Here is a 26,903-nt window from a genome sequence, read left to right as displayed (position 1 = left end):
TATCCTGAATGCTTCTGGTGAGGTATTTGAACTGGCTGATCTTTTGAACAATGATTCCTATTGGACTGTCACTTTCCTTAAGTAAGACATCCATGATCCTTTGACCCCCAACCCCCATACTCCAGGCACACACACACAACCCACCAAAACTAAAATGATCCTCTTCTCTGCTGTGGCTCTTGAATCTTTTTGGGTGCATTTATGTATTAATTTCTCTTACTCGTTATACCTTTCTTATCTATATTCTTTCTCTCCTTGTCCCCAAGTTGTTTTCAGTAATCAATTTGACTGACTTGGCCAGTGGTTCAAAACCTAGGGGCTGGGAACCGCAAGTGGTCACAAGACAAATCTGAGGGGTCACTAGATGATTAACAAAACAGAGGAGCAGAAAAGTGCTTTTATGTTGACCAAAATGCCATTTCTTCTATACTTTCCGTTTTCGTAGAAATTATTGAATGAAATGAAAAATATAAACTAATGAGGATGGGTTACAAGCAGACATTCCTTCATATTAAGCTGTCACAAGTCAAAAAGGTTGGGAACCATAGGACTAGGCAAATAAAAAAAAACTTGTAGTAGCTACCATGGTGGCATCGTGGTGGGGTCTCAAACACTAAAATGATGTAAACATGTCAATGTTTAATTGTGTGAATGCATATCAAACATATTTAACAAACATCTTTTGTTGAACTTGCTGTAAAAAGTCGTATATATACACACATGAAATGCTGCGGAGCGATAGATGACAAGGCATAAAAAATATACATAGTTGGTTATTGTGCAGTCCCTCTATGCTGTAGTAATGAACACAAAATGCTAATGATGTAAAACATCTTCTAAGAAACAACTACTATAACCTGAGTGTCACATTAAAGCAAGATGGTTTCAAGTATCAACTTGTTACCACTACAGGAGAGCAACAGTGTGAAATGCAGCTACAACAGATTTGGTTTGAAAATGGTTCTGAAATGTTCAGAAAATTAGTATTTCTGCCACCAAAAACAGATAAATACTTCGAGACATGTGAATAATTACTCAGACACAATATTTTCCTGTAGGAAGGTATTTGATGATGTACACTAAAACTATTTCAGGCAGAAAAAAAATTGATTACACTTACGCTTGATACAGATTGATATACTTTGTTACAGTACAAAATGATATCAAAAAACAACCTTTTGGCTTGACTTTATACAAAACATGTTTTCCATCATGTCCCCTCTCAGGAGCACTTTAAAGGTTCTGTACAGCAGTCAAACTAGACAGTTAATGGCCTTGTCTTTATTGTATTGTCAACACTTTACAGTATTCCAGTCATTGTTTGTGTATATCTTGTATGTGTGTGTGTGTGTGTGTGTGTGTGTGTGTGTGTGTGTGTTTGATAGTGTGACTCTCAAAGCATAGTAAAATCTTGCAGCATTATTAATGCTCAGGATGAAACCGTTCAGCTTGAATGTCTTCCAGCACATGAAACGGACACAAAATGAGAAATAACACTTCAGTAACTGATTTTCTACATCTACAGCCTGTGCTGCAGAAAATGGTGAAAGGTTATCTTACAAAATAAAATATCCACCATTTAAATAAAAGTGGCGCCCTGTCTGCCAAACTTATTTTTAGATCTTTGTCAAAAAATAGTGTTTGAGGACAGAAATCATGTATGTAATGATTGACTTCAGGGAAGAAAGAAAACTTATCCAACATTGTGGAGTGAAACCCTTTAACGCCACTTCTAACTAGGGCACTCCTGTTGTTCAGTATCTGTTACGAAAAATGCTCATGACTTCATACATTCACTGGCTTGCATAAACTTAATTTGACAGTCTGTAACAGACACAATCATTCAGAAACTTTATTGCATTGTCAGAAATGATGCAGTGAGATGATCACTGCCAGTACCTGAACTCTCCCAGTCTTAAGTGCAGAGCGTCCATCCTGAAATTCTGACAAGGGAAAAAATATTTTAACATATGGATCTCTGAAGAGATAAAGCTGCAAAACCTACAGCATTGTGTGTGCTTGCATGTGTGTGCGTGTGTGTGTGTGTAAAAGGCTAATTAAACGTCTGGTAACTTATGATCTCCAGTTGTTCATAATAAGGCAAAAACTCACTAACATGAACACATATGCCTATGTTCAGATATTTTACTAATTACACTTATGATGAATTCATGTACCGCGTATCTGTTTTAATGTGAAGGTAAACTGTGGTCTATAAATTAAAATAATGTATGTGTTCAGATCAGGGCCGTAGCCAGAATTTTAGAAATACTGAGGTCATTAATGCACACCGCAGCACCATCAAAAAAATTTGACCACAAACAAAAAAGAACATCTCCAATGTTTTTAACTACATGGATTTTTTCATATTTTGTTCATTCAGTTAACTGTATAATTAAATTCAGTCACTTTTATTCCCCAGCGTGATGATCTAAACGCTGTTTCTATTGTTTTACTTATGTCTTGGCCAAATAGTAGTCAATTTATAACAGCCTGATTCTAAAAATACTGGAATCAATTCATAAAACGACCATCATGTGTAAGTTGTCTTTGTAAACTCCCTACAGATTGCTAGAACCCCCAAATTCACACACAAAATCATACAGAGGACGTGACCTTAGTGTCCTCAGTGGTAGCTACGACCCTGGTTCAGGTGGATTTACACTGCACTACATCCCTGTAGAATAAATGTTTGTGTGTGTGTGTGTGTGTGTGTGTGTGTGTGTTTGATTGCCAGTGAGAAAACATAGTGGGCCTTCATCCTCTATTGTTTGGTCTGTTTCAGCTTCTCGATGTGATGACAGAGTTTGAGCGCCGGTCCCAGCTTCAGTCCCATGTACTTCATAATGACATCACTGCGCAGCAGCATCAGAGCTTTGCCATCAATCTCCTGTAGAGAGAGGAGCACGCTGTCAGCAGAGGGGCACATTACAAGCACTTCCTCTCAGATCAATTCGATTAAAATGACAAAAGTGACTTGAATGTGGAAATTCCAGTCTGATTTTCCTGGAGCATGGAGACTAAGGGAGAGTTTATTTTACCAGGCAACCGCACGATACAGCACAATGAGTGAAAACCAGTGTGGTAGGAAGCTTGTTGTCTGTTGACCTTTAAACGGGACAAAGAAGACAGAGTTCAATACTCACATGTTTCCTGAACAGCTCAACGTGCGGGCCAAGAGTTTGGGGATCAGCCTCTTGGACAAACCGTATAACATCATCAACTGACCAGGAAGAAGCATCATTCCCTGAACCCTCCTTGTCCTGTTTCACGTGGTCCGGGCCTGTTGTTGAGCTAGCTGCTGTAGAGTGTGGGGGTGAGAGAAAGAAAAGACAAATCAAACTAATACCTTTAATTAAATATTTTACCTCCTACTCATGACTTTATTGTCTGTAAGTGTTACAGTCAGATGTTAAAAAGGCCATGGCTCAAAAATGTCTGAAAGGTGTCAAATTTAGGACACGTTAAATAAATGGGAAGCAAAAAAAACATATTAATTAGGAAAAATTGACCATTTGCTAAAACCTCTTCCCTAAACAGCGAATGTCAAATCATACTTATGCGTATTACTAGGATTAACTAGCTTCACACTACAAGACAGTGACTATGCGGGGCTTAGTCAGTTGAAGGGCGATGGACTGTTTTGGGAAAAGACCACCATCCTCTTCTTGTCCACATCCAGGGTTTTGAGCAGAGGGAAAAAGTTGGGCATAAATGTCCCAACTATTAGATCATTTTGCCCCGGTTGAGTGTGTGTGTGTGTGCGTGTGTGTGCGTGTGTATGTGTGTGTGTGTGTGTGTGTGTATAAACCTACCCTCCACTCGTCTGTGTGCACACATTGGGCCAAGTTCGGTCGGGTTGGAGCTGACGCGACGTAGGGGTGGCGGTGTCTGTCCAGGGTAATATGGCCGCTCCTTCTTTGCTGTTCTGTAGTCTGATGCGTTGTGAAGGGAGCGGGTGCTGTTAGCGGGATCCTTTGTGGAATCGTCATTGGACAGGCCGTTCTCAGTGTGGGACAGTGGTTCTGTATCAAGAAAGGATGAGAGAGATACTGTTTGGAACATGTGAACACAAATAGAAAAAAGTAAAATGCTGCACTGCACTGGACTATACAAACAAAGATAAAGTGACATACCCCTTTAATGTTGCACAATTTCTAAACTTATCTTTTTAACTAAACGTTTACTCTTATCTAAATTTAGATCTAAATCTTCATCAAAATACATACAAATGTAAAGGCACCAGTAAATGAGTGGGTCTAACTTTCTGCCAAATTCTGTCTTTGATATGAAAATGTTGTGCTTTATCGGTTTTGGCTTTTCAGATACAAATTTATATTATATATTTTTTAATGAACTAAAATATGGCTTGAGCTTATTTATAATAAATTGCATTGCATTTACATTGCACTGTTAGAGGTTCTGACATTTTGAACAACGTCATTACCTACAATGATGGATTACTTACTACTGTAGTTGATGAAAACATTTACCTCAGTCGATTAAACATGAAGAATCGAAAAGACAGAATAGGATGTTAATACCGAACATTTAACTATTTGATTTTTCTGTATCTGGCCCACAAAAGTTTTGCTAGTAGAGGTGCTTTTTCTTCTTAAGTTTTAAAATAATTTAACCTATCACAACAAGACATTATCATTGCTGCTTACTCTTGCTACCTCAGCTCCCACCAGACTTTCCCCTGTTTATCAAAACAGTAAACCAAACTCCATAGTTCAACATTAAACTAGTTGGTGAGTATGGGACAGTAGTTTGTTTGGAATAAATGGAAGAATATGTAATTCAGTATTAGCAATGATGAGCCACCATGGCAGAACAAATTAAAACTAGGGTAGGACAGGACATTTATTTCAGAAGTATTTGTTATATTTGTTGAAATGCTCTTTAAATCCCAACACCAATCAATAAATCAAATGCTCTGACACCAAAATGTAGAGCCCTTCAAGACTGGAATAACCTTCCTCTTTCCTTGAGATCTATTACCACTTTTTGTTTATTCAAATCATCACAATTTTATTTTCTTGAAACTATATGTTCTTGTTATTAGGGGTACCAATAGTATTACATATAAGAATTGGTATAACCTATGTAGAATATACAGTAGTATGACTATAATTGTGACCTCCTTTATCATGATTTTCTTTGGACATTTATATGAAGATGTGACTTTATCCTGTATGTTACATTTGTCATAAAGTATATTGATAAATTTTGCATTAGTTCTTTACTGCACTCTGTTGATCATTTAGTCAATGTATTTTAATTTGTTTGCCATATTAATTGTGGAGGTAAGGGCAGGTGAGCGAGTTATTGTTTTGTATATATGTTTGTGTATTGTGTTTATGTTTATGTGTCTGTACTGTGTGGTTAACTTTTGTGTCTGTACATGCATGTATGTATGTTGCAGGACCCCCTCAAAATTGAGATGATACATCTCAAGGGGTTATCCTGAAATAAATTCAATTCAATTCAATTCAAAATGGAAAACAAAATCCAGGATCTGTTGCGGGACTGTAATGAGCACGGCCAATGAAATGATTGGCTAGTCTGCCTACCTGCCTGGCTACCTACCAACCTGTGCGCACACTCTAGCTGTCTCTTGCTAGTTCTCCAATGTTGCCTACCCTAGCTTTAAATGCCCTGCTTACAGAAACACAAACTTCAGCAACAGCAAATCCAGAGAAAATGTCTCATTCCTTCGTATAGTGTTTGAGCAACAAGTGATTACAGGAGACGTGCACAGCACACATAACCGCAGTAATGACTGTTTAGAAACAAAGATGTTGTTAACATAAAACAAAATCTTTAAAAAATATAGTATTTTGTTGTGGCAGTAGAAACGATTTACATTACATATATATTTAATTGAATTCTCTATCCTTTTTTAATAGTTCTGCTTCACTCCCTCCCGTTACAGTTACTCCATCCACACATTTGCCCACCTGACTTGGTCCTGTTGTAGAAGCGTGTGTTGTTGCTGTAGGAGCTGAACGGCTGCGAGCTGAACAGACTATCACTCTCCAGATGTTGGCACAGGTTCTCCAGGAACCGCAGTACAGAAGACGTACTGGAGACGGAGGGCAGCTTCACATAGCGGATACCATGCTCTGACCGCACTGGTGGGTTGAACACAAACAACTATTAGTCCGTATGCTATATGTAATCACACACACACAATATGCATTCACAGCTAAAGAAAAGCAGCAGATGGTTTAGGGTTAGCACCCACCCTTTATAAGCACAAACCCACATTTTCACCCCATCCCACACTGCACTACACCCTCCCACCCAAGCCAAGCCTGCACAAATCCACAAATTAACCCCCCCCCCCCTCCTCCTCCTTCAGGCTCACCAATAGTCTTCCCAATCTGGCCCCCCAAGGGAGACCCAATCCCAGCATCCCAAACCAGGTTAGACGCACATGTCATTTCTGATTACAGACACAGCGCTCACATCAGCTGCTGCCACAGGCACAGTTTTTTATTCTGCTTCTCTTCCTTCTCACACACACACACACACACACACACACACACACACACACACATGGGCCAGATTCAAGACCTATGAGCGTGTGCTTGCACCAATTTCACCTGGCTGATTGCCTATGCAGGCTTTAATGGCGTTACATTTTGGGAAATACACTTTTTCGCTTTCCTGCCAAGAGTTAGAAGAGAAGATTGACTCTCATGTCTAAACAACAAATTTGAAGCTACTGCCAGCAGTTTGTTAGCTTAGCTTAGCATAGAGACTGGAAACAGGGGAAACAGCTAGCCTGGCTCTTTCCAAAGGTAACAAAATCTGCCTACCAGCACCTCTAACGCTTCTGTAATGTGATGATTTGGTACTTTTATCTGTTTTTTATAATTTACTATTTGGGTTTTGCGCTGTTAGTTAACAAGCAATTTAATGAAGTTGCCTTGTCTGCTAACAGTTTCTTTCAGAGTGAACATCCTGTAGTGTTCACCAGATTTACCTCTGATGACTTCGCCTCCTGTGTGGGACTGGCTCTGTAGGAATGACAGCAGTACAGAGGGCTGGTACGTACAGTCCACACAGGCCTGAACAGCCTGCTGAAGTACCGCATTGACTGGAGCTGGCCCGAAGTGGTCTGGGAGCTGCTGTACTAGTTTTCGGTCAAGATGCGGGCCATAGTCACCGTGCTTGTTCACATAGACACACACTGGAATGATACAAAGAGAGACTGTCAGTCAAGCTAGAATTCACCACAACAGAGTTGCTGAAATCGAATACATTAGTACACATTCAGGCATCAGACTCAGTTGTATCTGTTATCCAATTTACCTGTGCAAACTACACTTGAGCCGTTGCTATGGTTGGTGTCTGCTAAAACGTGGCTGGAGTTCAGTCTGGTCTCAGGAGACGGACCTGTAACTGCTGGTGCCCCCAGGGATTGCACCACCCGAGGCTTCCTCTGGAGCAAAAACAAACAAACCCTCTCTCATCAACTCTCTGTACAAAGGCTGTTAGTTAATGATTTATTAAAGGTGTGTTTTAACACTTTCACTGCTACACATGTACTGCACTGCAGCACGTAAAACAGCTTCTAAAAGCAAAGCTGTTCTCCTCATTTATCGTGAATAAACATCGATAAATAGTGCTCCCTTCCTTGAACGGTTCACACCTTGTCTCCTCTTTATCAAAATTATTTTTGCCATAATACATAAACTATAAAATGTCAGGGTCACTGGACCGCAGGATAATAGATTACAACTCTTGTGACATCTCACCTTGTTCCTAGGCTTGGGCCCTCTCTTCTTGTGTGGTCTGGGGGCCAGTTGGGACTCAGAGCTAGTCCTGCCAGGGCTTTGTGATGCTCCATTTACTGCTGCTGCCGCCGCAGCCTCGGCCGCTGCCTTCAACAAAGCAATAGTCTGGGATTTGGGACGACGACCTCGGACACCTTTGCGCACAGGGAGGGGTGGCAAGGGGTTGGGTAGTCGGTATGAGGTCTGCATGGAGGAGGAGGAGTTGGAAGAGGAGCGACGTGTGGTGAGGGAGGCTGAGGTGGAAGAAACAGGAGCTAGGAGTGCACCAGGGAGGGTAACTGGAAAAAATGGGATTTGGAAGGGAGACAGACAGAAAGAATAGATAAAAAATATGTTGTATATCTTCCACATATTAGATTGTACTAAAGATCATTAGAGAGGATGATTATATGACATTCATCTGGACATTATACATATTTTAAAGTAAAACGATTCTAAATCTGCAGCACAAAAGATCATCTTGTAAGCACAAAAAACGTCTTAATTAGATTTGCCCTCTGTCCACACACAGAGGCTTTAAACAAAGACGTGCAGAGAATCAACTTTGTTGTAGGTCCTTGACATGAGGCATGGTCTACATAATTAGATTTGATGTCACATTTCAACGGACACTAATGATAGTATTCATAGTGTTTGGGAAGAAAAACAAAAGATGGGGGGATTTACATTTGGTTATTAAAGAGTTGTGACCAAGATGTATATTGACAGGAGAAAAAAATAATAGCAGGTATAGGATTAATAAGTAAGTAAGAATACAATAAAATATATTTCATTTGACATGAAATATAAGACTCAAACATAAACATTCAGCCTATAAAATGTATGACATGATAAACTATACTGAGCTATAATAAACATTAAATTAAGTCTGTATTATGAACGATTTTATGGCTAAAATAGCCTGTTGCCAAATCTTTAAGCATTGATTTATCCTTTAGTATACCAGATCTCTAATTGTTTCAATGACAGATACATGAAAGTTTTTTCCAACCACTATTTGTGTGATTTGTTAACAGATTGGACTCATTCAAAAACACCTTCTCAAAACATGACTTCGCCGCTGCTGCAATTTCTTATTACTAATCAGCTGACCTGCACAGATTGTGATACACTGGATGATACATTGACAGATGTAGTGTGAAAGTCTATCATCTTAAATTAAGTCTAATTATTAGTGTTGAAACACCATATTCTACTATTCATAAAAACGTAAACACCTATAACTAAATGTTTAAAAATAGGTGCTATGAAATAGAATATAAAATCTAGCAAACTACTTTAAGGCACTAAATGTATCACAGACACCCTCCAAATTCCAAAGAAATATTATTCCAAAATGTCAAACAGCTTAGGGGTTAAGACTGATAGAAAGTGACAATAATGTGAGAAAATAGCCATTGTCTAGCCAAAGCAATGGCACCACCACCCTCTTCTGTCTTCATTAGCCGTGAGCTTGACTCCCTGATATGATCTCATAATCATCATAGAGAATGTGTGAAGGAAAAAAACGCAAAAGTCAGAGAGAAAGAAAGAAAGGGAGGAAGAGAGAAAGATAACCATCTCCTGTTTCAATACAAATGTATTGCTTGGTGAGAGCAGGGGCTTGAGAGTGCATGTGGAAGCTCTCAAGGGGCCGTGGCTTTCATTAGTCTCCTTGACTGAGGCGATATGGAGAGACTATAGAAGGTTTACAGTATTCTCTGAGGGGCCAGCCGGGGCACCCTGAAAGCTGCTTAATTGAGAAATGAGTGAAAGTGGGCATAGAATAGAGCGGCGTTTTGTTTCAGGGGGGGCCAAAGCTCACTCGCTCACCAGGAGCACAAAGCGTACTCACAGAGGGACAGCGATACCAACCTGCACGCACAGTGGCACACTTATTCACACCGAGCTAGAAGCCGTAAGCCCTACAAAGGCAGATCAAAATTTGTTTGCAGGGTACCAGTCAGTATCAGCAGGTTTTAATTCACCATAGGAAATCTGAGTTGGGGGCCTTCTCTGATCTTTACCAATCATAAAAAAAGAAAACGTAATCCATTCACATTATGCGACAGCCACCAAAGCAGCATGTACCATTTCCACACTGGTGATTAATGTCATATTCTCCCGTATATTGGTTTATCACCACATTTGTTTAAAAAAGACTTATCACCTCTGCATATTTAACTACAACAACTCAAAGAAAATCTGCTTATAAATGCTTTCATTCCACACTATCTGACAGTATCATATATATTCTGTATCAGCTCGCTCAAGCTTGTCTTTGAAGCAATATGATGTTTACACTGAGTGAAATATTCAAACCCAAGGCTGTGCTTTTAATGGCTGCAATGTTTTATCAAATGGATGCATTCAAAATGTCTTGTGCATCCTTTCATAAACCTTTCCTGCAAAATACAGCCATGTACAGACATATTTTGGTATCTATGGAAAATTTCTGTACTTATATTTAAATATAAACCGCGTAGGGGCATGGCCTTCATAGAGTGTAGCCCTCAGCACACAGTTTCCCCTTTAGTAGACACAAGATGATTGTAAAATAAAAACCAGTGGGTTTGAACAATGTTTAGCTGTACAGACTTAATGACTGACCCACAATTGGGAGACTGCTTGTAAAAAGGGTTAAAGAACCAAACAAGTTGTGGTTTGCTGCAATTTTAGCTCCTTAACTACAAATCAAATATATTTTACATCTTTGCTGACCATTTTCGAATGATGCAACTAACTATCATCATCACTATTGCCTACTACTGCCTATCTGCCTATTAATTTCTTGATTAATTGTTGGGCCAATACAATTTTAGAAAAATGCACATAACAATTTCCTAGAGGCCAAAGTTACATTTTCAGCTTTCTTTTTTCCCCTAATCAACAGTCAAAAAAACACACAAGTATTCCATTTAAATGTATATGAAACAGAGAAAAGCAGAAAATCTTCACATTTAAGAAGCTAAAACCCGCAGATGTTTGGTATTTTTGCTAAATAAAAAATTATTATCATAATTGTTGCAAATTCATTTTCAATTGGCAAATCAATTAAGCAATGCATAGTGTCAACTCTATGCTATATATGCAGTTTTAGATTGTTGCATATAATTTTCTTCCTGTTCCTGACAGCCATTGGTTTCCATTTATTTCTGTACTGTATGATAATCAATAGTAACCAATGGCTACCCGGGATGGTAGAATGGGTGCATTCAAATTTCTAAAACACAGTAGCATGGTTTGCACAGTGGCTAGATGTGATCTAAAATGTGATTTGTAGTAAATTGGCAAAAATATGCAAAACCATTAAGGCAAACAAGTTTATAATTTTGTACAAAACTTAATTCAGATTAACTACTCAAATCTGAATAAGGTGTTCTTAGCATGCATGCAATGAAACAACAGAGACATATGGTACTGATCATATAATTCCAACTCGACCCGTTGACCTGTGTAAGCCACAGCCCGAGGAAACGTGTGCGAGTATGAGTGCACACATTAGAATGGGGTTGCTGAGAAGTGTGTCTGCTGTCTGGGGGGGAGGGGGAAGGGGCTCCACAGTGTTGCCTCTCATCTGATTACAACCCCCCCACCCTGACATGCCGAGCACCCTCACAGCAAACAGTCCGCACACACACACAAACCGGCTGTTATTTGGTGTGAATCTGAAGCAGTATGAAACTCATAAACTGCAGGTTATGTGACTGTGTGCAGATTGCAGAGAGGGGAAGTAACTTAAATAGCTGCGGGGTTCAAAGTATAAAGACAAACTATGTTTTCCTGCACAAAGTCTTCAGCATGGCACACCAGCTTTAAAAAAAACAATAGAAGAAAAAGAAAATAACTATTGTTACACTGTGACTTGTGTGGACGTTCACCTTTGAACTGATCATATAACTTCAAATATTTGATATCCACTAATCCTTCTGCAAACTAAGTCCTGATGCTTCACACACACAAAAAAACACATGATCAAAAACACATGGAGCTCCAAACTTAATTACAGCAAACAATACTGTTCAATCTGCACTTTGATTGTGTCTGACTAGAGTCGGCCTCTAGTCTCTTACAACGAATTTGAATGAATGCCAGTCAAGCCAAAAGTCTTCAAGTTAAACAAAGAAAACAGTGTGAACAGCAGCTTTAATAATTTACACCAGAGTAGGAGGCTGCTACACTTGTGAAACGACATGCAACTTTCATCTTAACAGCAGATTTAGCTTTCACTTCCCTTTTTTAGGTTTTAACAAGACAATGGCATGAAGGTACTATGGGTTTTTTAGTAAATGGTAATAGCTATTCAGGAACAGAATGAGCAAATCAAAGCAAAAATTATTTCACTTAGTCAATCAATAAGACACCACTGCTCCTTCCTAAATTGAGCTGATCATTGATTAATTTCAATGTGTGCAGTATTCATTGACGTTGATTCGTTACATTTTAGGGAAGTTTTAGTGGATATATATATATATCTCATATTACAAAAAAAGGAACACCTACTTCTACAGAAAATTTTGTCTCATGTACACAAACATGTTATTGCTACAACTCACAATATACTGCATCTGGTAGACTTAGTCATAAACGTCCTTTTTAATACAATCCCAAAACAAATAAAAAATACTAGTAATATAAACTGTGAGCCTTCCAAAAAGTTATTTTCTTTCATTTATGAAAAAGAACAAAAGAAACCACTTGGTAAACATATCAAACTCACCAGGAAATCCCCACCGAAGAAGCTGAACTTTCGTAGTAGCAGCAGTAGTAGTAACAGTGGAGGCAGTGGTAGTGATAGTAGTAGTAACGTCCGTAACAATTCTAGTCACTCATTACAGTTGCTTCCTGGTTCTCTCTTTGAAACAACTCTCTCTTTTAGCTGATTTGTTTCCCTCTCTCTTTTTTAGCTCTTCCTAACTTTCTCTAAAATACAGTCCTCATATGTACTTCATTGTCTATTTTCTGTCTCTCTATCAGCAGCTTTGTCAGTTGTCTCCATGTGTCTCTCCCCTCTCTTTTCTCTCAGCAGTAGTCCACAACAAAGCCCACGCTGCTGCTGCTGCTGCTGCTGCTGCTTGTTGAAGCCGCTGCAAAGCTTCCCTCCCAATGAATGAGTTCGGGGGGGGGTCTGTTTAGATTTGCATAGGGGTTGGGGAGGGGTAGAGTGAGGGAAGGAAGAGTGGGTGGGTGGTGGCGAGGGGGGGAGGGGGTGAGTTTAGCCCTTTATTCATGTTATCTGTAGGCCATATCGACAGTCTACATCAGTCACCTGCTTCTCAGTAAGTCGCTGGGGGAGGGGAGATGAGGGGGGAGAGGGGTTAACGGTGGGGCTGCAAGAGTGGATGGGGGATGGGGAGAGGGGTGGTAAAGGGTTAAACTGGATCAGAAGAGTCCTGATTGAAATTGGTGAAAAGGGGCAAACTCCTGGAGTTGGCGCACACATACGCAAGATTTCCCTCAACACACAGACACACACACACACACACACACACAGAAACAACCTCTCACAGCCCAGAAGGAGGTGCCCCCTCAGTGTAACCCTAGCCTATTCAGACATTCCCTGATGAAAGATGGCCAGGTCCAGCGTCAGGAAACAGTCACACAGTCGGATATCACCCCAGCTCCGGAACAATGTGGAGCAGAGCAGTCAGAGGAAGCCTTGTATGGGAAACGTCCCACTAGTCGGAGACATCTTAATCTGCTTCTGAACGAACAAACATTTGCGTTTCTTTATGAGATATGGCTTATTGATATATAATTATTTGACACTATTCAGGAATCTTTTCTAGTCAGGACACCCACTGGGAATTGTATTTGTTTAGTCTGTGAGGGCCAAATTACCCTGATGGGTGATGATTTCAAAATAAAAGAGCTAGAAAGTTACATCAAAAAGGATGCAACACATTTAGACACTTTTTTAAGAATGCAGTGATATATATAGATATTAGGATTAATAATACTAAAATCTAACTAAAATTGTGTCAAAATGCTTTACTAACAACCATGTCTCTGTCTACATTAATGAAGCACTTAGGAAGTGAAATACATGTCTACGGTAATTTTGCCCAAATACAGAATATAAGTGACAAAAGAAGGCAAAAAACTAGAAAAAAACAACTGCCATGTGCCTGTATCTGCTAAAATATGGACATGCGGTATTTTTCATGCATTATTCAGAAAGAACTATTCTGCATTCTGACCCACTTTAATACCAAGAAGCAAAGACAAAGACGTATCACACAAAATGTAAAAAAAATTTGCATGAAGATGAACGCTTACTGTACAAAAAGGAAAATAATTAGACACCCAATCTTGGCATCTTCTGTAGCTTCTTACAAAAATGTGTAGCAGGGTCGCAACAGGACAATTTTGATGTAAGCTAATTAGAAATTTTAAATGTAGTAGTAATTACAGAGTCTCTTCTCTTCTCTCACATGTACGGCTAATTATCACCTCATTAACACCTCAACCAAGCCCTACTTATTCACTTACTCGCAAGCAAACATAGCTGTCTGGTGATTTAAATGATCCTTTCTTCCTGCTTTTTTCCACTCCACACTGCACTCACACATACCATGGGTAAATCTGTGCTGAGTAGGTCTGCAGGCAGAGGGCTGATTTTACAAAGAAAGGCTTTGACTGTCCCTTAGATCTAACAAACGGTCAGACAAAGTTATCCCATAAATTCTGGGTATGTCAAAACTTTTTTCAAATTAAAAAACATGGCTGACTGAGTAACCATGTAAAACCGTTCAACTCTGTTCACTCCAGCAGAAGTTCTCCTCTGGAAGAGTTCAGTAGTTACAAGGACATTTTACTGAGAACATTCAGTGAAGAGCAAACAGACGTGTAACTACTGTCATCCATCAACAAAGTGGAGGAAAACCAAACACACACACACACACACACACTCCTCATTAATCACGAAGGTTGTTGGTCTGGGTTATTCAAAGCCACATGTTTCCTGACCAGTGGGCACTAACAACAGGGTGAATGGGGAGGAAATCGCTGGATGGGAGCTAATGTAACATAACAGCAAACATGATGATTGATATTTATTACACCTGCTAAAACCCCAATTTCAGAATCAACAGACAATCCAGAGCTATTTGTCAAAGTGATTTTGATGAATGACAAACATCTGAACATTTCCCAAACAAACAAAACAGCTAAACTTTAAACATTAAGCTTCAGCATTAGAACAAATCACATGGTGAAGTATGAGCATAATTACCATATAATTACATCCCGCGTGGTCAATGGAAAAAATTTGTAGTATATAAAAGCACACAAGGAAAGTTATCTGAAGGGGCCTCAGACAAGGTCTATAAATCTTTAGGTTAGAGAAGCACTTTTAAATATTCTCAAACCATTTGTTTTACAAACATATAAACAGCTGAAACCTGAATTTCTTGCCAAATGAGCATAGGAAGCTCCTGCAAATTAGTTAATATTTAAAAAAGAAAAAGTATTTGTGTCACAGACTACACAAATACTTTTAACATTAATAATATTAAGGGAAATGCTACATGGAAATAGGTAAACTAATAAGGTACTGCTTCACCATGTCTGTGCCATCGTAGCATGTGTTTAACAGTGTCCTCAATTGTAATTTTATGTGACTTTTATGTGACTATCTATCTCAAGTATCTACAGTATTGTTAGCTTTTGTAGTATTTTTATTTCCATTTCAATGTTGGCACAGCCTCCCTTAAACAAGAGGTTTCTAACCTCAACGGGGCTTACCTGGTTATATTAAGATTAATGAAAAAATACACACACACACACACACACACATATATATATGTTTCCAAACTTGGTCATAAAACTACAAAACCACCAGTAACAATTGCAGATGTTGCTGACATTTGTTTTCATTGCTGTTTTTTTGTTTCTTTGAAATAAAGACCAACTACATGGGTAATATACTGTAGGCTCTTATTTAAATACAATAATGAATAATGTGTAATTTACAATGTCAAAGTAGATATTTTTGCTCGAAGCATTCAATCAAAAATATATTTTTGATTTCAGAATTTCAAAACAGTCATTTAAATGTGAAAAAAGCAAAACATCACAGAATATTTGAAAATTCATTTGTTTTGCTTTCATTTGTTTGAATGACCTAAATGTAGATGTGAATTATTCTATAATTTGTTGATAACTGGTAAAGGATAGACAAGCATCTGAGGTTTCAAGCTGTTTTTCACTTATAACAATTACAGTTACAACCTGTTAAGTAGCTGTTTGTCCAAATAAAAAAGGTTGATTGTTAATGTCTATGATTAATAACAACTTTTGAAACAAGGCCTGTTAGAGCATGTTTTGTTTTGTTTTTAAGAAAGCAATGCTGGTTAATTTTTTAATGTTTTACCCTAAAATTCAGGCAATATCTTACACAAGACTGAAACAATTCTCAGTTAAATCAGATGACATTCACAGACATACACAGAGCACAAAACTTTTCAGAGGATAATAACCTGACATTTGTTGTTTCTGGGTATACATGACTAAATCTGTGTCTCTGTGGTAAAATCAGTGATTGTTGTTGTGCTCCAACTGCCAAGCTGCTTTGTCACATCTTTCAAAAGGGCAAAATGGAGCCAAAAACAGCCCAAACAATCAGTGTATGAATGGTGAATCAATGTAAAGCAGTGGATGATTAATATATGAGAAAAAAATCAGAAACTGGAATCTATTCAAGCAGGCTAGCTGAATCTTCAGGGAACTCTGCAGACTCAATGTGGAGGTCAGAACTATGGGTCACAAGCCCACCAACAAACACAGAGAACTCAACACAGAGCAGAGTTAAAACACACACACACACGCACACACACACACACAGAAGACACATAAATGAAATTCTGACTTTAACATTCACAAACTGACTTGGTTATTCCAAAGTTTTTCTACATTTCTACATTAAGAAACCTGTCTCATTGGATACTAGTGCCTTAATGGACAACAGAACACATTCAAATGTCTAAAAAGCTTACTGTATGTTGCTGCGTGCAGACTTTATAAATAGTTATGTAAATTGCTACTCTTACTGCATAATTATCTACATGATGTCATACAATGGTACGATCTGGTTAGAATAAAGCAACTGACACTTTACTAGCGGATCACACCACACATTATAAAATTATTTCATGAGACTATGTACTTATTTTACCCCTTAATTACTTAACTGTTACTGTACCCAAAAATAAATATATAAAGTCAACCAAAAATATTTTTTCTTCAGTAATTCACTCACTATTCTACTCATCATATTGCTGTTGTCTGTCTATATAAGGGTAACCTGTGTTTCACAGACATCAACTGCACATTCACACATTTTTAGGAAGCCCTGCCACTTGTTTTTAAAGTTTAATAGATATATGGCACTAGGAAATGTCCATATTTGGTCCCAAATATTGGAGGAAGAATTTAATTCAAATGGATCAGTAAAGGAGCTTTCAATGGTGAGTGGTGACTACTGTTTCCTCCATTATATTACATATAAACACATCCTGGTGGCTTAGTGAGCTGCAGGAGCAAAGAAAAAGAGTTGAGCTGCTGAAATACTCATGTACACTTTTAATAAGACTTGTCTTTGATGAATAACTTTGCTGATTAATTGATTAGAGAATCTACAGGTAACAACTGATTATTGATATTTTAAGCCATTTATGAAGCAAAACGGCCAACAGTGCTGGCTTCAGGTTCTAAAATGTGAGGATTTCCGCTTTGCTGCTCTGTTTCATATCATTGTGAATTGTATATCTCTGAAATAAGACTGTCTGTTTTCCAACATTTTAAAGATTAAATAGTCAATTTGTTAATTTAAAAAATGATTTATCAATGATAAAAAAGAACCATTAATGCTAGTTAAAATACATGTCCATGACTAGACTTTCACAAGGAACATTAACCTTTTTATTGTGCGTTTAAAGTACAACAAGCTAGATATTTATATATAGAGTTAATATTCTTCTACCAAACAATTCGGATTCAACAGACCATAATCATAATAATACAATAACACACATTTCTTCACATTTCGTCTTATTCGTTTTTTCACTCTAAGGGCCACTCTACTGCTATGCGGAGATGGCAGAGTTGCCACAACTCAGTTCACAGGCTGTAATGATGAAACAGATACATGAGAATACGTGCTCTGCTGCTCTCTAGTGGTGAAAAATGGATAATATTATTTAAAGATCTGAGATACAACACCTGTCCACCATTAAAACAAGAATGACCAAATAAATCAGCGCAATAAATTAGTTTATTTTAGTCTTAATGTCATACACAAGCATCTTATGTTAACCTTAAAGTTATCTGTGGCACTAAATAGCCATATTCTGAATCTCATGACATAAGTACTTTTCTAATCATCATGGTATGTTAAACATCTTTTTTTTTTTGCTAAATAGACAATTAATTAGACACAAAGGGCTAGTAATGTGTATAAAAATGAAATCTTTAGGCTTTAGGAATTATTGCTTGAAGAAAATTACTTTTTTCTTTATTAGGATGGTAAATGGTCTTTATGAGTATAGCACCGTTGTTGTCTTTCCGACCACTCAAAGCGCTTTTATACTACATCAAATTCACCCCATTCATACACTGAGGCAGAGGGTAAGGTGTCTCTGCCATCAGAAACAGATATACACATTCATACACATTCACACACTGATGGCACAGACGGGAGCAATTTGGGGGTTCAGTATCTTTGCCATCATCAGATGATCTACTTTGTAGTGGAAACCTGTGGTATTAATGCAAGTTCCCTCATCTACTTGAGACACAAAATTGCTTAAAACCAAGACAAGACAAGAAAAAAAGAATTAAAGCAGCACTTACAGAAGTTTCCAGGCGGCTGTAAGCTGTGTTTAGTCAGGCTACACCAGCCGACAGGGAAGATGTCCCTGGAGTCGAAGGGGCACCAATAGTCAAAAGCGCCTCGCCAGCCATCAAACATGACAAAAATCTCCTGACCTCTGACCTCTCCCACTGTGGCAGGACAAATCAGGTAGGGGTTCTTCCTGTCCACCGCCTCCAGCTTCATACCAGGCTGGAAGTAGTTTTTAACAGGGCTAGGTGGTTCCTAAACACACACACACATACGCGCACATAAAAATGCAAATTAATACTGTACATTCACAGTTACTCTGTTTTAAAGTCAAGCAAACAGCTATGCAAATCTGGTAAAGCAGGTAAATTATGTACCAAAATACACATTTCATGGTATGATTATCCGGACCGAAAAATGTTCTCATTATCAATATTACATCGGTAATTATGAAAAAATATTTGAACACGCTTACTAATGACTAAACATAATAATAAATGCTATGTATTTACTGGCATGCTGATGTATGAGAGTCCCCTTCCCCCTTGTGTCTGTGCTGATTACTGAAATAATGACAATAAAAAAAGTTATAATCACAGTATTAACATTTCCTATTGGTAAATCAAGAATTTTAGTCCATAGAGCCAATAATCAGCTTTTATTAGTTGGTTTCAAAATGTTTATAGTGTCCTTAATATTGACTGTGAAAGGATTAGGATGCCTTGTTCTCATGGCTTTATCTATCCCCATTTAAGGGCAACATTTAATGATGTATAACTCTTTTTCATGAAGCTAGGAGAAAACTAATACATTTTGTGCCATCACATCAGTCAGTTCAATTTTGACAACTTCAGAGTTTCATCAGCTTCAGAAATAAAATAAACTAATAACAGTATTAGCCCTCCGTAGCTTCTTCCAGGTGCCATTACCTTTTTAAAAGCAGAGGCAGGGGCCATCTCCGCCCCACTCAGCGTCCGTAGGAGGAACATGGGCCACGAGGAGGCATTCATCCTGAAACCTGAACACAACACAAGGTCGGATTTATAAAAATGGAGACGGGGGTAGGCATTATGATGAAATGCATATGTGACGATTTAAATTTGCCGACTGGCAGAGATTTTACAATACACTGAGGTACCTCATATTTCTGGGTATTTTAGGTTGTGTGTTAATACTGGATTTATATACTTTTTTTTGCAACAGTGTGATAAAATACTTTGATCTGTTTGGTATTTGTTGAGTGGTCTTCCTAAAAAGCTAGCTGGTCAACTTGATTTGGATTGTCGACCAAATCAGAGATGCAATTTTAGTGATTCAAAGCTCTGGAACCAGACAAGCTCTGCTCAGGCCTACATTGGGCCTCACCAAGCAGGAAATTAAACAATGTCTATGTACTATTTAAAAAGATTTTTTCATTTTTCACAGCAGGCATTTTGACTTGTCATAGTAGGAAAAGCACAAGGGTTACTAATAACATTAAAGATGATTCTGTTCTATTCAAGTAAGCCAGGACTGTGTGATACTGAGGTAGCATGAACAATACCAGAACCATAAAACTGAAGCAGCTAAATGGAATTCAGACATCATTCATTTTATTATTTACACTGGTGCAATTTTCTATTATAACATGTCAAAAAGGCCTTTGTCAGTGAAGCACAGTCTGTACTCACCGAGACAGTCATGAAAATTGGTCTACTGATAATTAGTGAAATAGGTAAAAAGAACTGTGTGAGAAGGTGTGGGTATTAGTGTGTAGGGGCTTTAAGGTTCAAATAATGGTAACATAAAGTTATATGCTTTATATTTTAATCAAGTGTGTATGCATCTGTTGTAGTGTGTATATTATTATCCTAAGTTATGAACAGAGCATTATTTTTTTTGCAGGGAGGCTTTTAATTTAAAAGGTACACGCTGCCTCTTTTAGTGTTACATTTCCCTAATTTTCATGGTTTCCTGAAGTGTATTTTTATGTTCAGTCTAAGTTTAGTGCTTGTCGTCTCTATACTTTTGCTTTACATTTTTATTTTTCTCATTGTGGACTTTTCCCTGGGAAGCACAGAGAGCTTCTACACAAGAGAGACCCTGTGAAAACTCTGTCGCTTTACAAGTACAGGGAGGTTTTTTGGTTGTTGTGTCTGATGCAGTACTTGTAATGAAGTACTGAATGACGGTCCAAGAAAATGTGGTCCTTATTCATTATGCAACATTCGGATGTTAGACCCACAACACATCTATCACAGAGTAAGATATTTGTTTGAGATATTGATCATTTTCCAAGTATTTAAATATTTCACAAACAAAGTCATGTCTTGTGAAAAAAACAAAAAAAACATCATACCAGTTTAAAGACACTCACCAAGCGGTGGCTGCAGCATGTCTCCGTTCCTCTCACAAGTTCCTATTGGTTGAATGTCTAACGAGTCCACCAGCCTCCAGAAGTCGTTGGTGTTGTCACTACCATCCAGGCGCAGGCGTAGGCGAGTACCCATCATGCCCATCACCGTTGCAATGCACACAGAGTTAGAGTTGCGAGGGTCCCGTGCCTCAAGTTTCATGCCTGCTTTAAAGTCATTGGAAGGGGGGACTCTGGACTGCAGAGGGACACACAGACAGACAGGGAGCCTCATTCATGGTCATGTACAGTGATGACACTTTGCACACTTTGCTTGCACCAATGGATTTAAAGCATCAGTTCATTTTATTTCACTTGGAAATAAATGTCTATGCTCATGTTCATCATAATGAAGAAATATGTTAATAAGTACAACTGTGGCTCACTGATTGTAGTTTTAGACGACAATGGCGCTCTGTGGCACAGAAGAATAAGATATATCAGGCTTTGGCTCCACAGACAACATTTGTTAGTTGGATCATATGTTGTTGGTTTTGGTCTTTGTTGACAATAAGAAAAATATGTAATATCATCAGACTTTAAACACCTCTAACTAAGCAACAATACATCAGAAAGAACATGTTTGTCCTGAGCCATGGCAGACTGTATTTAACAGTATTAAAAATATAAGGAAACATTTAAGGGAACTATATAAGGGAAATTAATGATGGGATATATATATATTATATATATATATGGAATAATGGGATGCTTCTTAATCATCAGCTACCTGTTTGAAGCAAGTAGGTGACGCTGCAGTGGAGGACGTTTCTCTCAGATAGTCTTCCCAACTGAACGGTTCTACAAAAACAACAGCAACAAAGTACTGACTGTTAAAGGAAAATAAAGTAGCTATAAAGTACAAGTAATAAAATGTACCACAAATAATTGACACTAACAGCGTGTTAATCCCTCAGTTGCTAAATCTGCACTGTTTAGGAAGCTTAGAAGAAATGTGCCAATAAATGTTTGTAAGAGATATGGTTGATCTTGGTTGAATTTTGATTAAGTGACCATGAAGAACTTGCTAAAAACGTGTAACATATTAGTGCAGAAGATGCTGAAAAAGGCAAATAGGTTAATGCAAGAACTGACACAGAAATGGCTGCATCAAAACTTTCATATTAAACCGGTAATGAAAGGATCAACAATAAAGAGGAACAAGCCAGAGATCAGAGCTGCCTACCATTAGATTTGTCGAGAGCAGAGCCTGCTGTGATGCTGCTTCGTCTCTCCTTCTCCTCTTTTTGATCTGAAATCAAAAGATGACTGAACTGCTCATCAGGATTTGGGAGCTACTGATACACAGAATGTAATTACTGAATGAAGGCATAAAACATGTGATTGTAATAGTTCTAGAGAATAGAATAGAGAAAAAATAAAAATTAAATAGCGTGGTAGGAGAGATTAATTCCTACCTTTGTGTGGTGTTCGGCCCATGATGACCAGTGCTACAGAGGAGGTGAAGTCAGACAGGATTTTACCTACACAGACACTGAAGAGGAAAGAGATACAGTCCAAAACATTTTAATCAGAATATTCAAAAATACCAGAATGCACAGAACTACTACTAAAACTACATCTTGGGATTATATTGAAATGACTTTGATACACATCCCAATCAAACTTAGGAGATTGTGAATTTACATGCTAAATTCATGTATCTATTTTTCAAAGATTGATTTTAAAATACTACTTTTGGTTTATAATGCACTTAATGGTTTAGGGCCAAAATAAATTTTTGATCTGTTGCTCCATTGTGAACCGTCCTGACCTCTCAGATCGTCTGCGACGGGTCTGCTTACTGTTCCCATGGTCATAAATATCACAGAGAAACGGCGTACAGTTTTTCTGCACCACATATCTGGAACAAACTCCCAGAATACATTTTTTTTTTATTTTTCTGTTTCCCACTGTCTTCAACTTAAATCAATTTAAATTTGAGACCATTTATTTATAGGATATATGTGTATATATATATATATTTATTGTTTGTGGCTGCACTGTAATTTGTATTCTATTGTTTAGTCTCTCTTATTATATTTTATCTTATCAAATCCTATTTAAATGTGTCTTTTTATCCTGTCTCTTTCTATATCCTTTTCTTAAGGCCTTTTACGTCTCATGTAAAGAACTCTGAAATGTCTTGAAAGGTGCTACACAAACACACGTGCCTTGACTTTTTTGTTATGTTGGTGGTAATATACTTTTAGTTTTAAAGGTTAAGTCTGGTGATATTCCTCTTATTGTCAAAAAATCCAATGAAAAGATGAAAACCACCAACAAGTATTATCTGTGTGGTAAAAGCCATAGCAAAAACATAATGAGCAACACATGTGTGACAATTTCCTTCATTACCATGAACACAGACACTGTAGTTTATTGAGGGTCAATCTATAAATGCTATAAATCATCAGCAGAGCACCAAATATGTTTAACCCATGGTGGAAAATAGTCCCCAACAAATGCACTATTTACTTTTATTTAAAAGTGAAACTTTATATCTGTAACACATTTTTATAGTCTTTTGGGCTTCAGACACAGTTCCGCAGACAGGTAACTAACATATTGTGGGTGTTTTTTTTCATGGGATTTGATAAGGAAAACAAGATAATAGAAATGACTATACTATAATGGAAATATCTTCCATCTAAATACTCTGTTTGGTGCAGTTTGTTTGCTTCAGATTTCATTCCGTAATTGTCACAGGTAATAGTTATTAATATTTTTTCTGCTCACATTACCATAATCCTGTGATATCTAATCTGTTACTCACATACTCATAAAGGATGATCCCAATAAAAACATCTAATCCTATTAATTGTTCATGGTAGAAAATTATCATACAGCAAAAACACTACTAACATGTGCATTCTGATGTAAGGAGGTTTAAAATTATTGGTAGGCCTATGTTTTTAGCTAGTTAGCTGCTTTGCTACTCTAACAACCTTTAATCCTAAAGCACCGTAAGTACTAAAATAAAATTGTTACCACACTGTTTATGCTGAAAATCTGGCCGAAACAATGAGGTTTACCAAAACTCTGAGCATAGTCCCTCTCCCTGCAAAGTCGGTGCATAGCTCAAAGGGAAGCAGAGAAATAATCCAAGGTACCGCCGAATCAAAAAAGTGATACTTTCCAAATTAAATCCAGAAATTCAAAGCTTAAAATATTTCCAGAAGCCAGAGAACGTCTCCTTTTGTTGTGTTTAAAACATTTTAGCATCTGCAATGTATTGCGGCTGTCCCTCCTCCCTCTGAAGACCCCTCTGTCTCTGCAGCGAATCCCATTGAGTCTGAAGGAGCCATAAAGATTCCAAGCTGCCATAAAAAGCCATTAAGAAGTGTGGATGTGGGACGTCTGCCGGCCGACATGAAAAGGATTCCAGCTCTGCTCCTCTCTCAGCTCCAGACAGGCTCAGTGTTTGCACTGGTCTGTCTGCCTCTCTCAAGAGGGTCAGACAAAAACCGTCCGTCAGACCAGGAAGCACTTAATTTTTACAGCCTCCATTTCCACTAAGGAAGCCACTTATCTGAGATTAGTGTAATGTTCACGAACCTGAACAGTGAGAAGCTCTGAAAATTGACAGAGAGAGGTTGTAACTATTCCTTGACAGGAGGAGCTGTCAATGTGTTAATGATAGAAGTTTTTCTCATGTGGAAAAAAAAATAACTATGTAAAACTTTAAACTTCATGAAACTTGAAAATAATGTAATGCATTTATTTCAACCTCAATATGAGGCATTTAACCTTTTCATATTTGATACTCACACAAATACTTACAATGTGCACGGTACCTATAAATTTCACCTAAAGTTGCATGTCCCAGAAGGTCAATTCAGTATGTTTCATTATTACTAGGGCTGTAATTAATTATTAATTTCATTACCAAATCAATTATCAATCTATTGTTTTTCCAATTAATTAATTAGGCAAGTCTAGATATCGTCAGAAATACGTGAAAAATTCCCCTCACAAGTTCCTACAGCAAAAGGTGAGAACTTAAAATTGCTGGTATTGTGACCAACAGTCCAAAATCCAAAAATATTCAATTTACAAATTAAATAAAACAGAGAAAAGCACCAAATTCTGACATTTGAGAAGCTGAAATTAGTATGATCAGTGCTTCTGCTTGATGGATAACTAAAGATTAAGAACTGATTTCAAGACTGATCACATTTGAACATTTCTTTTACATGCTTACAACATAAAAGTAATACAAGTAATGAAATGAATATGTTGTCATTTGTTATTACGCAGAATTAACACCCACAGGAGTTTTATATATTTTTGCACAACTAAAAGACATCTTTTTAAAAAGCAGAACAAAGTAGAAAAGGGCCTTAATTTCTCAGAGGTCACAAGATAATTTTTGCCCTACGTTTATGTTAAGGAGACAGATTACCCTGAGTTGACTTTGTCTCCAAAGTGCTTATTTTGTACAATCAAAAAGATCAAAATCCATATATTCAGTTTACTATTACATAACACAAAGAAAAGCAGCAAATATAGTGCTGCAACAATCAGCTGATTAACTCATATGGTTGGAGGGGTTTTAGTCTCTCCAATGTGGGGTTTTGCTGCTTTTCTTTGTTTTATAGGAGTATGAACTGAATATCTGTGGGTTTTAAATATGTCACTTTTGGCACTGAAAAAATGTGCTTTTGGAGTAATTGAGAAAGTAATTGGCAGATTAATCAATAATGAAAATAGTCTTAGTTGCAGCCCTAAGGAAATCCTCACAACCCAGAACCTGGAACTATAGGTAATCTTTGACATTTGCTTGAGAAATTACAAAAGATTTATGGATAAAGCAAATTCTCCCACCCCATTATTTCCTGCTCCATTTGATACTATATGACATGTGCTATTAATTTAAATCATAAAAGACTTTTTAAAAAGGTTGACAAAGTGAGTTTATGTGGGTTTATCCTGCAGCACATCCTTCTGTGAGATAACACTTTTTTTAATAACATTATATTATATTGGACAATAATGAGATTAACCTACAAATCCAGACAGAAAACGAGCACCCTTGCCTGGTGTTTCCTCTGTCGGGCAATGCACTTTGGAATCAGGAGAGGGGTGTGAGCCGCTGAAGGGCGTCACCTCCAGGGTGGTATTTTAGCATATGGTTTCATATCCAACAACTTTCATTTCAGAACATTTTTCATCCAAATTTGTGCCAACATTTAGCTTAAATTGCGTCACACATCTGTGGTAGCCTATTAGGTTGCACATGTGGTTGATAAATAAGATCATTTCTTTCTGTCATTTGCAGGATCGAGATTCGGGGGAGAAGTCCTGAATCAGCAGAAGATACAATTTAATCTGAAGAAAAGTCTGTGACGCATTTTCATTTGGTTTACGGTCACATTTCGTGGGCGGGACAGTGGTCATTATACAGGCTAAAGACTGCTAACGTTACGTTATAGCAACGAGCGTGATGCTACAAGGCTGTAGGACCACGCCAAACGCGGTCTTTAGTTGCAGTGTAATCCTCTGCAGGAAGCCAGAAAACAGAAGCAAAGGGATATCTGCAGAGTTCAATGTCGCTACTGTACGCAGCAAGCTGTCCGTCTGCACAGGATACAGTATAAACACCCGCTGCCATCTATCTATCGCTGCAGGGACGAACAGCAGGAAAGCCGACCGCTTTTGATCGCAGCCCCGAAAAACAAACGCGACAGAAACCCTTTATCGGCAGCACATGAGAGTAATAATGAGACATGAGCCGTACCAACCGTTTGAACAAGGTATTTTGATGGGAGATTCCTCACTTTCTATCAGATGCAAGCCGCCATATTCGCTGCAGCTCCGCGCATGTCCACCACGCAGTGCTGTAATTCATATTTTTCCACTGTAGGTTTAAAAAAAACAAAGA

At 37.9% G+C, this 26,903-nt stretch overlaps 1 protein-coding gene across 2 annotated transcripts; it reads right to left on the bottom strand.

Annotated features, from left to right (window-relative positions):
- Positions 1–619: 619 nt before the first annotated feature.
- On the bottom strand, positions 620–26,903 carry scml2 (Scm polycomb group protein like 2). Of its 2 annotated transcripts, none has more exons than XM_038701663.1 (14): positions 26,764–26,903; positions 22,438–22,514; positions 22,206–22,271; positions 21,750–21,820; positions 20,984–21,218; positions 19,557–19,645; positions 18,639–18,882; positions 7,770–8,086; positions 7,324–7,453; positions 6,995–7,201; positions 5,964–6,137; positions 3,816–4,025; positions 3,147–3,298; positions 620–2,890 (listed from the first exon to the last, which is right to left on the bottom strand). In XM_038701663.1, the coding sequence occupies exons 2-14, from the start codon at positions 22,457–22,459 to the stop codon at positions 2,765–2,767; spliced, it is 2,043 nt and encodes a 680-aa protein (XP_038557591.1). In that variant the 5' UTR covers positions 22,460–22,514; positions 26,764–26,903; the 3' UTR covers positions 620–2,764. The 2 variants fall into 2 exon arrangements, with proteins under 2 accessions (XP_038557591.1, XP_038557590.1); XM_038701662.1 differs by having other exon boundaries at positions 3,147–3,301; positions 26,764–26,901.

Source organism: Micropterus salmoides, unplaced genomic scaffold (assembly GCF_014851395.1).
Source record: "Micropterus salmoides isolate LMB-PRFRI ecotype aquatic unplaced genomic scaffold, ASM1485139v1 Ms_hic_scaffold_6, whole genome shotgun sequence".
NCBI classification, from domain to species: domain Eukaryota; kingdom Metazoa; phylum Chordata; class Actinopteri; order Centrarchiformes; family Centrarchidae; genus Micropterus; species Micropterus salmoides.
Note: the sequence above shows the minus strand (reverse complement) of the source record. Positions and strands in the feature narration are given on the sequence as shown.